General features: G+C 51.8%; 1 protein-coding gene across 7 annotated transcripts in view; it reads right to left on the reverse strand.

The window, feature by feature from the left end:
- Positions 1 to 17,272, reverse strand: part of FZR1 (fizzy and cell division cycle 20 related 1) — a 29,245-nt gene that overhangs the window by 11,313 nt on the left and 660 nt on the right. For 2 of the 7 annotated variants that reach the window (XM_060416317.1, XM_060416316.1), the window contains exon 1: positions 7,682 to 7,882. The exons of 1 other annotated variant lie outside the window; for it this stretch is intronic. In XM_060416317.1, the coding sequence (XP_060272300.1) occupies positions 7,682 to 7,782 (101 nt within the window). In that variant the 5' untranslated portion in view covers positions 7,783 to 7,882. Of the gene's footprint in view, positions 1 to 7,029; positions 7,173 to 7,666; positions 7,883 to 17,272 lie in introns of those variants that run through there. 4 more of the 7 variants (XM_012178086.5, XM_015095896.4, XM_060416318.1 and 1 more) reach the window with 3 other exon arrangements.

Consider the following 17,272-nt stretch of genomic DNA (forward strand, 5'->3'; position numbering starts at 1 on the left):
AGCAGTGCTGAGACCAACTGCAGGTCCTTTGGGGGCTTGTTTATCTTGAGAACCGCTCCTGCTGTTTTCCTGCTGTGGGGCTCTGAGGCAAAGGAGACACCCCGTGACGTGGCTCATGACTCAGGACTCCAGGCAGCTGCTGGCCTCCCCCATCCCCAAGGTACTGCTGACATCCCAGCCATCCAGGGTGCTGTGGGTGTAGAGCAGGCCCCCAGGCCCCCACCTGTCTGATGCTAGGAGGATCCCCCCAGTTGAGTGGATCACTGATGTCCCCAGACACAGTCCAGTGTCCCCTGAGGTGGGGGGGAGGCACAGCATCACGCTAGAGAGGGTAAATCTGGCCTCTAGGAGGGAGGTCACACAGGCTCCCCAAAGGCTCTCTGAGGACACAAGCCAGCAGAGCCCGTAGACACTGCATCCCAGGGGATGGGACTCTGCTCCCAGCCCTGTGGGGAGGCGGTCAGGACACAGCTGACGGCAGGAACACGAAGCCCACCTGCGCCTCTCCAGCAGCCCAGCAAAGCGCCAGACAGTCCAGGTGCATGACTCAATGCAGTCTCCAGGCTCAATTCTATCTCCGTTCCACAAAGGAGGGACCCTGGGGCTCAGGAAGCTGCTGGGCACCCGGGGACCAGCAGGCCAGCTGTCTAAAGCTCCCAGGCCCTCTCGAGATTGGTCATTACAGCCAGGGTGAAGCAGCACCAGTCGGCTCCAGTGGGAGATATCCAATTAGGGGTCGTGGTGACCAATACCTGGGGCTCCCTGAGAACCATCAGCTCGGGGCAGAGCCTCTGAGGGGGTTCCTAAACCTAAACCCATAAGGCATGCAGCTGAAGAAACCAAAGACTGCGGTAGCCCTGGTGCCAGTCCATGGCTTCCTGACCAGCAGCCCCTGAGAAGGCAGGGCAACTGGTCGTTAGTCCAGCCAGATTCTGACGGGTAGGGGAGAAGTCCCACAGAGAGAGACCCAACCAGAAATGGGGGCCTTCCAATCTTCTGCTCCCAGCAGAGTCTCTGCTTTTGCCTTGTCCATGTGGGTGCAGGCCGGCCAGCCCTGGCAGATCCCCTTCTTGCGATCATCACCAGTCCCAGGCCGGGCTGTGGAGGGGGACAGAGCTGGCTGTGAGTCTGGGCTTCGACCCTTACTGGCCAACTGGCACGGGCAAGCAACTTCTCCTCTCAGGACCTGTCTCTTCATCTCAAAAGTGGGGATAATGGAATAACACCACAAGTGCAGGGGTGAAACTGGGTGCAACTTCCATGGAGTAGCTGGTAGGGAGTCTGACCCAAAGGGGACTCTAGGGAGCGGAGCTGGTCTCCCGGGCTCAGTGAGGGGCGCACGATAGGTCCCAGCCGCACCTGCTTCCCGCCCCTCCACCGCCCAGCGATGTAGGCTGTGCGGCATGTGGGGAGCACAGGGCAGGGCCCCATCTTCTCCCCTACTGTCCCCAGAGGTGACAAGGACTGGTCTCCCCTTGGACAAGGGAGGAGCGTCCTGAGAACAGGAGAGGAGTGGGATTCCCGCCGGCTGGAGGGCTGGCCGTGGCTGTACCGGCGTTGACTCCTGACAGACCTGGGCTCTGGGCCTTGCCACAGCGGAGGCACAGACAAGGACATGAGCAGCGAGTGGCTGCACCTGCAGAGGGGACCCAACCAGCGAGCAGCCCCTCATGTCTAAGGACAAGGAAGGACAAGCCTGAGGACGGCCAGAGTCAGAGAGGGCTGTGCCCAGTAGGGGACAGTGTCTTCCAAGTGACTAAGGAGCATCACTGGGTGGGGAGGCCAGGCGGTGAACCTGGGGAGCCTCTTCTTGTCCTTCATTCACTCACTCACTCATTTAGCAAAGGCTTACAGCCCCGTGTGCGGGCAGGTGTAGGAGCTGCCAAGCAGCGAGGACTCACAGCCTGGAGGCAGGGAGAGCCTTGTCGACACAGCTCTCCTGCCCGTGACCACACCCCCAAGAGAGTCTCACTTCCAGGTCCTTCACCCTCACCTCTTGGCTCACAGGGCACCCCCTCCCGTCAGACTAGGTGAAGCTTTCAGGCCTTAAGGGCATCTGGGTCTGCAGCAGCTCAAAGGATGCAAGCCTACGGAAAGGAAGAAGGACTTGAGCACCACAGCAGCGACTCGTGACCATCTGTATAACCACAGCTCCTGATGGCTGCCCATCAGGACCCCAGAGCCTTCACAGATCTCTGTGCCCGCCTGCACACCTGGGCTCAGGGACCTCACCCCTCACAGGCAGCCGTGAGTGTCAGAGGTACTTCCTCCATCTCCTCACTGTGGTTTCCACTCACGGGTCCAGGGTGGGAGTGGCAGAAGGAAAAGCCTAGCATGTTGAGGGCAGCCCCCTCCACACACACTGATACGCAGCCAGGTCGTTCCCTGTGGGGACCCTTCTGGGCAGCGGGGTTGGGCAGCATCTCTGCCCTTCCCACTGATGTTGCACCCTCAGTTTTGATGGTGACCCTCTGGTTTAGGGGACTCTTTAGGGGGAAAAGTTGCCTCCTCCGGTTCTGAAGACTAGCACTGACCTCTCAGTGCTCAGTCCTTTGAGCGCAGACAGACAGACACTCAGGCCTACCCCCCATCTGTTTCCCCCACCTCCTCAAGCGGCCTCCCCGTCACCATGGCAGCCTGACCCTGCCTCCTGAAGCAGCTTCAGGCCTGGTAGAGATGACACTCTCACTGAGGGTCACAACCCTATGACTCCCAGGCTAGTTCTGATCTGGGGAAGAGTGGGGGGTTGGAAGGCATGGTCTGGGGGGAGCACACTGGGAGCAGGAAGGGGGAAAGGTGACGAGGCTGTCACAACCTCCTGGGCTGTGCCTTGGGGCGGCTGGTGGCAGGGGTGGGGAAGGATGGGGCAGGGGCTTGATGAGAGGTGGTTTAGTGGGCTGGTGGGGGGCTGGGATCTGCTTGCTCAGGTAAGAAAGCAGGTGATCCTAACAAGATGTGGGGGGTGGAGAGGAGGAGTCCCAGGTGAGGTTGGGGGACACAAGGGAGGGGGGTGGGCAGGTCTGAGGAATGGGCCACCTTTTCTGGACATGCCACATAGGGGAGGCTGACGGGCTGCTGGCCACGTGGGCCGCAGTCAGGAGCCAGGTCTGGGCAGCAGCAGCAAATGAGGACAAGAAACTGAGGGTGAGGGGAGGCCACCAAGAGAGAGTAGAGGTGTCCTAGCCGAGATGGAGCAGGTGGGTGCCCCCATGTCCCCAGCAGCTCTCTCACAACAGACAGAAAGTGCCAACAGCTCAGGGGCCTGCCAGCTGGTGCAGAGACATCAGGACAGAGCCTATCCACACAACAGAATTATCCAGCCACAGAAAGGAGGACATGCTACAGCATGAACGACCCCAAAGACATGACGCTCAGTGAGAAAAGCCAAACACGAAAGGCCACATGTTGCGTGACGCCATTTATACGAAATGCCAGGAATAGGCAGATCCAGAGACCAAGAGTGGGTTAGTGGTCGCCAGGGGTGAGAAGGGGCTGGGAATGAGTGCTGATGGAAACGCTCTGGAACTACAGTGGTGACAGACAGATGCACACACCACATAAACATACTGAAAACCACCCAACTGAACAATTTAAGTGAGTGAAGTGTGAGTAAAGCTGTTACCCACAAAAATCAGATAATAAGAGAAACATCATTGGAGCAGTTAATCCTAAAGGAAATCAACCCTGAATATTCACTGGAAGGACTGATGCTGAAGCTCCAATACTTTGGCCACCTAATGCGAAGAGCCAACTCATTGGAAAAGACCCTGATGCTGGGAAAGATTGAGGGCAGGAGGAGAAGGAGGTGAAAGAAGATGAGATGGTTGAATGGCATCACTGACTCAATGGACTTGAGTTTGAGCAAGCTCTGGGAGATGGTGAAGGGACAGGGAGGCCTGGTGTGCTGCAGTCCACGGGGTCACAAAGAGTTAGGCACGACTTAATGACCGAACAGCGACAGTGGAGGAGACTGAAGGACAGGGGGAAGGTGCAGGCTGCCACATGAGTGGTGGTGGGGTGACTAAACCAGGCCAGGCACAGTGTGCGCTCTCGTTCCCTTCACACCTGAGGACACTGAGCCAGGAGAAGGCAGTCACTTGCCAAGGACACAGGACACAGCAGTTGGGGCCACTGATGTCCCATGGAGACTGTCAGTGGGGGCTGGGCCCTGCGCCTGTCCCTTGACTTAAACACTCCCTGCCTGTACTGGGCAGGCTTTGCAGCAGCCAAAGACTTGGGAGGCAGTGAGGGGCAGGCAGGCCAAGACCAGTGGGGCTGACGAGCTGGCTGACACAGCGAAGCAGCAGCACTGCTCCCAGCAGCACTGGGAGCTACCGGGGCAGAAGAGGGCTGAACACCCCTTTCCCAGCTCTGCAGGCCGCTGGCTCCCTTTGCCAATCCCCAAGATGGACTGCCCACCCTCTATCCGCTCCAGCCAGGACTCTCCAGCCCCAGCGTCGCAGGGCACTGACACGGAGACTCTGCACTCATAGGCTTTGGTTGGTGCTCTGGTCCCAGGCCTCCAACTTTGGCACCATGGACTTTCGGGGTCATGGCCAGATCACTCTCAGTGGGGGGCTGTCCTGGGTCCCATGGGGTATGGAGCCCCATCTCTGCCCCCAGCCCTTCCATGTTAGAAGCCTCCCCAGTCGTAACCACCACAGATGTCCCCAGACATCACCAGTGTCCCAAACAAAAATCTCCAGGATTATAAGGTATTCCAAGTCGGCTGGTTTCTTTAAGAACAAGTCCCTTGATCTCCAGGTCAGCTCAGAGTCCCAGACAGTTTGGAAGATAGATTGGCTTCTGATCCTCATCCCTCTCAGTAACACTGAGCGAAAGGTCCCCACAGCGAACACCACCATGGGCCTCCCCAAAGGCAGAAGTCCCTGGTACACAAAACCTGCCCCAGCCAGCAGCTCCAGTAAACATGAATGGCAGGAGACTTCCTGCCGCAACACAGGGCCCAGTGTGAGCTTCTATGCAGATCTGCTTCTGAAGCCTTGTGAGGCTTCAAGGTCCCCTGTGCCCAGCCCCAGACAGATGCCGCCGGCCCGGGCACAGACTCTGAGACCTGCCTGGGCAACAGTCCTGGCAGCAAGCTGGCCAGCGCAGTCACGGGAGACGCTACCCCCCACCACAGCAAAGCAAGTGTCCTTTGAGCCAAGCACTGTCCGAGGACCAGGGCTCTGGGTTTTGGAGAGGCAGGGCCTGCATCCTTAATGGAACCCTCTGGGAGCAATTAAACCTCACTCACGACGCAAAGCACCAGCGAGTGGCCAGCACACCTGCCTCCACTTTCAAGTTCAGAAGAAACACGAGGCCGGTGTGGCCAAAACAGAAGGGACCCTCCACATCACAGGCCACGAGGATGCACGAGACAGTCCATAAATGGGCTGGGAGATGTTCCAAGCCACAAAGTGCACCACTCTGGGGACAGCCCCCCTACCCCCACATCTCAACAGCTTCCAGAGGACAGATCCAGCCCCTACCATCAGGAGTGTGTTATGTGCCCGACTCTTTGTGACCCCATGGACTGCAATCCACCAGGTTCCTCTGTCCATGAGATTTTCCAGGCAAGGATACCGGAGTGGGTTGCCATTTCCTTCTCCAGGGGATCTTCCCAACCCAGGGATCGAACCCAGGTCTCCTGCACTGCAGGCAGATTCTTTACCAACTGAGCTACAAGGGAACCCCCTCAAAGATCTTCATTACACAGACATTCCCACCTGGCCCCATCTGGGAGAGGGATCTGGCGGCATGAGGTCTTAGTGGAAGGTTTTTCTTTAGGTAAATTGTCCTCACTCAAGGGATGGTAAGAAGTGGGGTGGAGGGGTACAGAGGATGGGGTGTTGCCTCAACAGCCACAGGCATGAGGTCATTGCTCAGCGTACCAGGGTGGGGGCGGGGGAATCTAGTCCCCAGTCTGAAAGGCCCCTTGAACCCAGAGTTGATATGATGGAGGAAAACAAAACAGGTTAAGGCTGGACATGGACACAACAGTGGAACTCAGGCTTTTAATTGGGGGCAGGTCAGAATAGGCAAAGCCAATGGGAGGCGGGGGTCAGTTTTTAGTTGAGGAAGATGGCTGTGACGGGGTGACTGTGGCCTTTCCCAAGTGGCTGCGCTTGTGCTTGGAGGAAGACCAGAATGATCCCGGGCTGGAGGGCGGTTGGGCACAGCCAGGCCATCTCAGATTTTGGTGGAGTCAGCGGCGAAACGAAGAGGTGGATTCTGGGTGGGTCGTGGTCAGAACGGGACAAACTGGGAGGGAGGGAGGCAGGAGCAGAAACCAGAGGGGCCGGGAGCCAGAGGGGCACTTAGGTATTCAAAACTCGTCGTCTAACTGCTTCCGTGTGCCAGGAGCAGAGAGAGGCGCGGTGAGTACAATGGGGAGCGCCGACGGATAGGGTCTCCGCACCCTCAGCCCGGTTGTTCAGGGTCCACAAGGCTTGGATTGTGTTTTATCCGGGCGGGGACGGGGGTTGGTCCAGGTCTGGGTGAGTCGTGACAGCTCGAGGGCGGGCGTGGGGGGGGAGGGCAGTTTCAATTTGGGCCGGGCCCGAGCTCGGGAGACCCGAGGTTGACAGGCCAGACATGCAGAGTAAGGATTAGGGCGTCGGCCGGCCGTTTTGGTGGGCGGAGTGGTGAGTCCCCCGGTTTAGGGGTGGTCAGAACTCAACCTCGTAATTAGAAAGAACAGGGACGCTGACCTCGCGGGGAGATGGAGGGCTGCAGGGGGCTCGGGTTGGGGAGGTCAGCCAGGGCCTGGTCTGGGGGAAGGCTCGGACATGGGGGTTCAGACGGGAGGTGGGATGCTGAGGTCACTCGGGCCTAGCTCGGATTTGGGGGCGGCGCTCGGGGGTCTGGCCGGCTCCCGGAGCGGGGCTCAAGCCTGGAAGTGGTGGGCCTGATCGCCGGCTCGTTTTCGGAGGCCCGGGACAGACCCACGCCGCTGCCAGGCCCGGCCCGGCTTCAGGGTCGCAGCTCGGGTCCAGGGGGCGGGTCCCCAGACCTCAGCCGCCTCACCTGGCTCGCTCCCGTTCGCCCGCTGTCTCCACCGGCCCCGCCTCTCCCGGCGCCGCGACGCGCCCACCTGCGCTGCGCGCAGCTCCGCTGCGTCCGGCAGCGGCCGCAGCTGACGGGATCCCGGGCTCCGCGCTCCTTAATATGGCGTCGGCCGCTGCTCCGCGGCCTCCGGCGCCCTCCTCCGCCGCGCGCGCTCCCGCGGCCAGCCACGCCCCCGCGCCGGCGCGCTGCGTGCCGCCGCCACGCCCCGCCACGCCCCCGCGCGCCCGAGCATCGCGCCCGCGCCCCACCACGCCCCGCCCAGTTCGCGCGGTTGCGCCTGCGCGCCTCGGGCATCTCGGGAGGACGTGACGTAAGTTGCGATTCGAATCAATACAGGAAGCGTGGCGCGACAGGTTGCCCAGGGCAACCGCCCCTGAACTGGATCTGCGGCCCTGAGGAGGCGGCTACGTGGGAATCTGGGGTAGTGACCCGGTTCAGTTTAAGGCGTGGTTCTTAGAGGACCACGCGAAACAGGTGCCCGCTGGGCAGAACCATCATCGCAATGATTGAAGCAGTCACACCCCCAGATAAGCGCAGGTGGGTGCGCTTTGCTGGTTGTGCAAACCCCACTGCCTGTTGAAACACATTTACTCACTCATTCATTCAATACCATCTTATAGTCCTCTTGGGTGCTCCTCCAGATCCTCCATGCAGGGAACTGAGAAATTCAGTATTTCCTGTGGTGTCAATAACCAAGGATGTCACAGTCATCAGCAATTGTAGCCCTCCAGTGTGAGCCAGTGAACCTGAGGGAACTTGGGAAGGAGAATATCTGCCCTCTATCAGCGCTCAGACTACAGTCACTCCCTCTGGTGAGTCCAGAGGAACTCAGGGTGTGAAAACAGGATATGGTCCCCAGATAGCTGACATGCATATCAAAGGAGTGATTTCAGAGCCCAGACTCCAGCATCTTCTCATACAGAGAAAAGCACTAAATTCCTTAACTTGGGTTATCTGGTTTTCTTTAATTCACAAAATTACTTTGGACGTTCAGACTACTTGCCTGTTGTTGCAAAACTTCTATGTAACCTGACTCCTAAACACACACACACACTTACACCCCCCACCACAAACACGCACACACACACTCTCCTCTGAGCAGTTCTCTCAGGGTTACTTGAGATGCTGCCTCTTGGACTTCAGTCCTAAAAATTTGCTCCAAATAAAACATAACTCTCAACCTCTAGGTCACTTGTATTTTTTTTTTTTTCAGTCAACAAAACAGATAAAAATCTCTGTTCAAAAAATGGGCAAAGAATCCAAATGGATGTTTCTCCAAAGAAAAGAAAGAAATGGCCAACTCATGAAAAAAAATACTTACCACCTGCAGTACAGGGAGAAATGCAAATCAGATCACAAAACTACCACTTCAGCCTACTGGATGGCTGTGATTTTAAAAAATAATAAAACACCCGCCCACCACCACCAGGAAATAGAACGTTGGCAAAGGCATAGAACCCTTATACATTGCTGGTGGGATTGTAAAATGGGGCAGCCACTGTGGGAACAGTTTAGCCAGTGCCCATAAAGTTATAGGTAGAATTATCAGATGACCCAGCAAGTCCACTCCTAGAATTGGAGATCTGTGTGAAAATTAATAAACAGAAGCTTCATTTAAAATGCAGTTAGGAAGTTCCTTGGCAGTCCAGTAGTTAAGGCTCAGTGTTTTCACTGCTGTGGCCACCTGGGTTCAATGCCTCATATAATAGCTAAGATCCTGCAAACCAAAAAAAAAAAAAAAAAAAACCCCAGAGGAAAACGAGTCAGAAAGCCAGAATTTGGCTTGGCCTGCTTTCTTTGTTTCTTTTTGGCTGCACTGGTCTTCCTTCACTGCTGCCTATAGGCTTTCTCTAGTTGCGGCGAGCAGGGGCTACCTTTGTCGCAGTGCGTGTTTGTTTGTTTTTTTTTAATTGCAGTGGCTTCTCCTGTTGCAGAGCAGGGCTCTAGAGCTCAGGTTCAATAGCAGTGGCTCACAGGCTTAGTTGCCCCATGCCATATGAAATTTTCCCGGATCAGGGATCAAACCCAGGTCTCTTGTAGGTATTGACAGGTATATTCTTAACCACTGGACCACCAGGGAAGTCCCAGAACAGCATTCTTAAATCTTATTGTAACTGAATATGACCCTATGGAGCCTTCCAGGAACTAGGCCTTACCCCACCCCATGTCCTCCAACATCCTCTTGTCCATAGAAAAACTTTAGACTCCTAGGTCTTCCTCGAATTCCAAAAGATAAATTTTTATCAGTGAAAGTGAAAGTCGCTCAGTCATGTCCAACTGTTTGCAACCCCATCGTCTATACAGTCCATGGAATTCTCCGGGCCAAAATGCTGGAGCCTTTCATTCTCCAAGGGATCTTCCCAACCTAGGGATCAAACCCAAGTCTCCCACATTGCAGGCGGATTCTTTACCAGCTGAGCCACAGGGAAGCCCAAATTTTATCAGAGAAGTGAGAAAATGCAGAAAGAAAGGAAAACAGTCAAGCAACACAAAATAATACTAATTTAGACATTTAAAGTCAAGGAAAGATGTACCCAACTGAATGCAGAGTTCCAGAGAACAGCAAGGAGAGGTAAGAAGGCCTTCTTCAATGAACAATGCAAAGAATAGAGAAAACAACAGAATGGGAAAGACTAGCGATCTCTTCGGAGAAGGCAATGGCACCCCACTCCAGTACTCTTGCCTGGAAAATCCCATGGATGGAGGAGCCTGGTAGGCTGTAGTCCATGGGGTCGCTAAGAGTCGGGCATGACTGAGAGACTTCACTTTCACTTTTCACTTTCATGCATTGGAGAAGGAAATGGCAACCCACTGCAGTATTCTTGCCTGGAGAATCCCAGGGACAGAGGAGCCTAGTGGGCTGCTGTCTATGGGGTCGCACAGAGTTGGACACGATGGAAGCGACTTAGCAGCAGCAGCAGCAGTGATCTCTTCACAAAAATTGGAGGTATCAAAGGAATATTTCATGCAAAGATGGGCATGATAAAGGACAGAAAGGGTAAGCACCTAACAGAGGCAGGAGAGATTAAGAAGAGGTGGCAAGAATACACAGAATTGTACAAAAAAGATCTTAATGACCTGGACAACCACAATGGTGTGATCGCTCACCTAGAGCCAGACATCCTGGAGTGTGAAGTCAAGCAGGCCTTAGGAAGCATTACTATCAACAGAGCTAGTGGAGGTGATAGAATTCCAGCTGAACTATTTCAAATCCAAAAGACGATGCTGTTAAAGTGCTGCACTCAATATGTCAGCAAATTTAGAAAACCCAGCAGTGGCCACAGGACTGGAAAAGGTTAGTTTTAATCCCAGTTCCAAAGACGGGCAGTGCTAAAGTATGTTCAAATTATCATACAAGTGTGCTTATTTCACATGCTAGTAAGGTTATGCTCAAAATCCTTCAAGCTAGGCTTCAGCAGTACTTGAATTGAGAACTTCCAGATGTACAAGCTGGGTTTAGAAAAGGCAGAGGAACCAGAAATCAAATTGCCAACATTTGTTGGATGATACAGAAAGCAAGGAAATTCCAGAAAAACATCTACTTTTGTTTCATTGACTACACAAAAACTTTTGATTATGTGGATCACAACAAACTGTAGAAAATTCTCCAAGAGATGGGAATACCAGACCACTTTACCTGCCTCCTGAGAAATCTGTAGGCAGATCAAGAAGCAACAGTTAGAACTTTGCATGGAACAAAGGACTGGTTCAAAATTGGGAATTGAGTATGACAAGGCTGTATATTGTCACCCTGTTTATTTAACTTATATGCAGAGTACATGAAGCGAAATGCTGGGCTGGATGAGTTATAAGCTGGAATCAAGATTGCCAGGAGAAATATAAAAAACCTCAGATATGCAGATGATAACCATTTTAGTGGCAGAAAGCAAAGAGGAACTAAAGAGCCTCTTGATGAGGGGGGAAGAGGTGAGTGGAAAGCTGGTTTAAAGCTCAATATTCAAAAAACTAAGATCATGGCCTCTGGTCCCATCGCTTCATGGCAAATAGAAGGGATAACAGTGGAAGCAGAGACAGATTTTCTCTTCTTGGGCTCCAAAATCACTGCGGATGGTGACTGCAGGCATGAAATTAGAAGACTCATGCTTCTTGGAAGGAAAGCTATGACAAACCTAGACAGTGTATTAAAAAGCAGAGACATCATTTTGCCAACAAAAGTCCGTATAATCAAAGTTATGGTCTTTCCAATAGTCGTGTACAGATGTGAGTGAAAGTGAAAGTGCTAGTTTCTCAGTTGTGTGCGATTTTTTTGTAGCCTCATGGACTGTAGCCTTCAAGGTTCCTCTGTCCATGGGATTTTCCAGGCAAGAATACTGGAGGGAGCTGCCACTTCCTACTCCAGGACGACTTTGGGAGGGGGCGTTATTCAACCTGCCACATTTTTGGTTTTGGCACTGTTTTGTATTATGATTGCAGTGGGCAGATACACAAATTTACACAGTGATAAATTTGTATAGAACTTATATTCCCATGGATCAATGAGTGCAAGTAAAACTAGTGAAATCTGGATTAATTTGGTATATTGTTGTCAATGTCAGTGGCCGGTGACGACATTACACTAGTCCTTTGTATGTGTGTGCTCTCACATGTCAGTAATTTTAATTTTATGCACATCAAATCATGGTAAGACAACGACTATAAACAAGATGCATTGTGCTCAGTCGCTTCAGTCGTGCTCAACTCTGCGTCCCCATGGACTATAGCCCACCAGGGTCCTCCATTCATGGGATTCCCCAGGCAAGAATACTGGCGTGAGTAGCCATTCCCTCCTCCAGGGGATCTTCCTCACTCAGGGATCAAACCTGGGTCTCCTGCCTTGGCAGGCAGATTCTTTACCATCTGAGTCACCTGGGAAGCCCCTTAAATAAAACACAGCCCCTCTGTTTCCATCAGCAGCCCACTGCATCATAGCCGACATCAAGGGGGTTCTTCCAGTAGTGCACTTTGTGACAAGTCATTAAGAATCTTCTCAAATCTGGACTTTCCTGGTGGCACAGTGGTTAAGAGTCTGCCTGCCAACACAGGGGACGTGGGTTCGATCCCTGCTCTGGGAAGATTCCACATGCTGCAGACCCGCTAAGCCTGAGTGCCACAAGAACCGAGCCCATGCTCAGCAATAAGAGAAGCCACGTGATGAGAAGCCCATACATAGCAACGAAGACCCACCACATCTAACATAAATTAAAAAAAAATTTTTTTTAAGGGATATCTTCAAATCCAGTCGTCTGATTGTTACCCCTCATAATATCCTAATATCCGGTGAAAGGTTTGAGCTTGGAAGAAATGGAGGACGCTGAGCCTGTGCTGCTTCGAATTCCATCTGCAGTTTTAGTGGCACAAAGGGCCTCTGGATGTTTCTCAGTGTGGAAAAGTTCATTTTATCTCGGTTGGGCTGGAAAGTTTTTTCTGGCCATTCAAGAGGATAACCAGGCAAAAGTTCATGTTTTCACACAAGGAAAATCCTGTGGAAGAAGATCATGACTTTCAAAAAGTCCACTTGCTGGAAACTCAATGACTGGAATCCTGTCGTTTGGCTGAGGTTCAAGTCCTCTGGCAGGAATCTTCCACTTCCTTGGGCATAGCCTCCTCGTGTGCATGTTTAAGATTATTTACTTATTTTCTTTTTTGGCTGTGCTGGGTTTTTGTTGCTGTGTGCAGGCTTTCTCTGGTTGCAACAAGTAGGGGCTACTTTCCGTCACAGTGCTCAGGCTTGTCATTGTGGTGGCTTCCCATTGTGGAGCGCAGGCTCTAGGCGGGCAGCTTCAGTCGCTGCAGCGCCTGGGCTCAGTAGCTGTGGGCGTACCAGCTCAGTTGTCCTGTGGCATGTGGGATCATCCCGGAGCGAGGATCAAACCCATGTCCCTCGCATTGCAAGGCAGATTCTTAACCGCTGGACCACCAGGGAAGCCCTTCTGTGTGTGTTTTGCATGCAGTTGCCACAATCTTCTGTGTGATTTCTTACAACTGCATACAACTCTGCAGTCATCTCAATGCAAATGTCTATGTTTAAAAAAAATTTAAAAAAAATGTGACCACACCCTGCTGCTTGTGGGACCTTAGTTCCCTCATCAGGGATTGAATCTGCAACTACTGAAGCCTGAGCGCCTGGAGCCTGTGCCCCGCAACAAGGGGTCCTCACACTGCAAGGAAGAGGAGCCCCTGCTCACTGCAACTAGAGAAAGCCCAGGCAGCAAGGAAGTGCAGCCAAAAATAAAAATTAAAAAAAAAAGATAACCAACAAAGACCTACTATGTAGCACAGGGAACTATATTCAATATCTTGTAATGATCTATAATGGAAAAGAATCTGAAAAAGAGTATATATATGTATAACTGGAAAAAGAGTTATAGATATATTCATACATACAAATGGACTTCCCTGTGGCTCACATGGTTAAGAATCCTCCTGCAATGCAGGAGACCTGAGTTTGATCCCTGGGTTGGGAAGTTGCCCTGGAGAAGGGAATGGCAACCCACTCCAGTATCCTTGCCTGGAGAATTCCATCCACAGAGGAGCTGGGCGGCATACAGTCCATGGTGTCGCAGAGTCAGACATGACTAAGCGACTAATTTAACTTTTAATACATCCAAATAACTGAATCACTTTGCTGTATACTGGAAACTAACACAACATTGTAAATCAACTGTACTTCAATTATTTAAAAAAAAAAAAAAAATAGAACCCTCAGAGCTGAAAGTGGGTTGGGTCCGACTTAGCACAGACTGCCCCCTGGCTATCAGTCTCCCCACAAACCTGCATGTTCAAGATTCCAAGTTCACAGAGGTACACAGGCCCAGCTTTTGGGCGTGGCACCCATTATCTGCTTCCTTCAGCCCTGGGTCTATCTCCTCTCACTCCCAGAGCTTCCCTGGGGCTGCTCACACCCGGCATGCAGTCCCAAGCCTTCTGGAGTCAACACAGCGCCTGGCCCACGGGGCAGCTCAGTGTGGATATAAGCCCGAGCCACCCAACGTGGTTGTTGATGGTAGCCCCGCAAGCCAGGCAGGTCCGCTGTTAAGCCAGCTCTCTGGGATCAGCTTTCGAACACACAAGAGGACAGTGGAAAAGTACTACGTATTTATACACTACTGTGTATAGATAGGACTTCCCCAGCAGCTCAGTGGTAAAGAATCCACCTGCCATGCTGGAGCCACAGGAGATGTGGGGTCCATCCCTGGGTCAGGAAGATCTCCTGGAGGAGGGCATGGCAACCCACTCCAGTCCTCCTGCCTGGGATATCCTATGGACAGAGGAACCTGGATGGCTATAGTTCATAGCGTCGAAAACAGTCGAACACGACTGAAGTGACTTAGCACACATACACGTGCCAGGGTTCAATCCCTGCTTCTCTGGGAACTAAGATCCCACAAGCCCCAAGGTACAACCAAAAAAAAAAAAAATAGGGCTTCCCTGGTGGCTCAGTGGTAAAGAATCTGCCTGCAATGCAGGAGACAGATTCGATCCCTGATCCAGGAAGATCCCACATGCCTCAGAGCAACTAAGCCTGTGCTCCACATGGCCTGAAGCAAGCCCTAGAGCCAGTGCTCCACAGGAGAAATCACCACAATGAGACGTCTACATACTCCAGCTAGAGAGTAGCCCCCACTCACCGCAATTGGAGAAAGCCCCAACAGCAAGGAAGACCCAGCACAGACAAAAATAAATAAATAAATTAGTTTTTTAATGTCAGCTTTTTTTATTTTATTTTTTTAAGATGACCAAAAAATATCTACTATACAGCGCAGGGCGCTCTACTCAATATTTATAATAACCTGTAAGGGAAAAGAATCTTACAAAGCATGAAGACATGCATATGTATAACTGAGTCACTTTGCTGTACATCTGAAGCTAACACAACATTTTAAATGAACTATCCTCCAAAAAACTTAAAACATGAGAAGGAAAGTAACAACCATTGGGATATCAGCTCCAAGAGGCCAGAGCCTGCTCGTTCTCGGTGCCTGCCATGCAGCAGATAATAAATATTTGCAAAATGAATGACTGAATGTTTACATCAGCCATTGGCCTATCAAAGAGACTTCTCTGCTGTGCATGGCATGTTGATGTTTTTCATTCACGGACCTCATGCTTGTGGTGTTTAATAATTTTATTTATTTACTTTTGACTGTGCTGGGTCTTCCTTGCTGTGCAGGTTTTTTTTTTTTTTAGTTGCAGTGAGAGGGGGCTGCTCTCTAGTTGCAGTGCCTGGGATTCTCACTGCGGTGGCTTCTTTTGCTACAGAGTTCAGGCTCCAGGGCCCTCCGGCCTCAGTAGTTGTGGCACACAGGCTTAGCTGCCCCTCAACATGTGAAATCTTCCCAGACTGGGGATCAAACCCATGTCCGCTGCATTGGCAGGCAGATTCTCAACCACTGGACCACAAAGGAAGTCCTTCAGCATCTATTTTGTGCCAAGCATGGAATAGCAGTTGGGGATCCACTTAGTGAGTCAATGTACATTGACGCACAAGAGACACTATCAGGAATTTTGTGAATGGGCCATGGTGGGAATATTTACACCCCAAGAATTGGCAAATACTACAAATCAGGGTTTTAAATTACTTTTTCCAGGTTGTTCATTAACCAGCACACCATTGTATCTCATCATGGAGAACAAATTAGACATAAATCCCTGCTCTCATGGTGCTTATATGCTAGTGTGTCCTAGTGGCGAAAGCAGGAAACAAAGCAATTAAGTAAAATGTACAGTAAAATATGGGCTTCCTGGGTGGCTCAGTGGGAAGAGTCCACCTGCCAATGCGGGAGACATGGGTTTGACCCCTGGGTTGGAAAGATCCCCTGGAGGAGGGCATGGCAACCCACTCCAGTGTTCTTGCCTGGAGAATCCCCATGGACAGAGGAGCCTGGCTGGCTACAGTCCATGGGGTCGAAAAGAGTTGGACACGACTACAGTGAGTGTGAGCACACACACAGTAAAATATAGATACTGTGGAGAATAAATCAGGGGACTGGGTTAAGGACTGCAAAGGCTGAGGTAATTAAAACGCTCAGGTAGGCTTCCTGGAGGAAGTAACATTTGCGTGAAGGCACAAACACTTGCACTTGAGTGAAAGAGTGAACAAAGGTGTTTGGAGGAACATGTCTTCCAGGCAGAGGGCACAGCATACACAAAGGCCTTGGGGCAGGACTGTGTCTGGTGTGTTGGAGGAACAGTGGGGAGGCTGCGTTTCTGGAGCAGAGTGGGCGCGGGGGAGAGAGGGAGGAAAGGAAGGCTGGGAGAGGACGGGCGGGTCGTGCAGGGGCTTGAGGGCTGCAAGAGGACTCAGGCTTTTTACTCAGGAAGGTGGGAGCCCTGGAGGGCTGTGGGCAGAGGAAAGGCCGTGCCTGACTCAGGCGCTCACACGCTCCCTCTAGTGGCTGGTGCGGGGAAGACAGACTATGGTGGTGAGGGTGGGAGCTGTCGCTGGTGCTCACAGGCGCCCTCAGGTGGCTTCCTAGGGGAGGACAGAATGTGGGGGAATGGAGAGAGGCGGGGCGGGGGTGTCCAGGGTGGAGGCCCCTTTACTGGTCCAAGTGAGTGATGATGAGAACTGAACGCTGAGGGAGGCAGAGGAGGAAGTTAGTGGTTTTTTTTTTTTTGCCATTTCAAATAATGTGGAAACGAATGCTTCTTTTTTCACTTTTTTTTTTTACTCTTAGTGTCAGTGAAATTCCTCAAAATGGATTTGCAGACTCAAAGATTCCTCATTTAATAGTTAAAAACACTTTTCAAATATTTAACGTTGAAATGCTGAAACATGGAGAATAGAAATTGCCCTCCTTTTCCCCACCACCTATTTTTCGAACAGTTTATAATGAAAACTTTCAAGTACACAGAAAAATTGAAAGACTTTTACAATGAATTGTCATATGCCTACTGTCCACTTTCTCAATGAACACTTTGCTACTTTTGCCCTATTCTGTATTTATCCATCCTTCTATCCATTCATCAGTATATCTCACTTTTTAAAGTGAAGTGAAGTCGTTCAGTCGTGCCCAACTCTTTGCGACCCCATGGATAGTAGCCTGCACCAAGCTCCTCCGTCCATGGGATTTTCAAGGCAAGAGTACTGGAGCGGGTTGCCATTTCCTTCTCCAGGGAATCTTCCCAACCCAGGGATTGAACCCAGGTCTCTCACATTGTAGACAGATGCTTTACCGTCTGAGCCACAAATTGTATACGT

The sequence above is a fragment of the Ovis aries genome, chromosome 5 (assembly GCF_016772045.2).
Source record: "Ovis aries strain OAR_USU_Benz2616 breed Rambouillet chromosome 5, ARS-UI_Ramb_v3.0, whole genome shotgun sequence".
Lineage (NCBI taxonomy): Eukaryota > Metazoa > Chordata > Mammalia > Artiodactyla > Bovidae > Ovis > Ovis aries.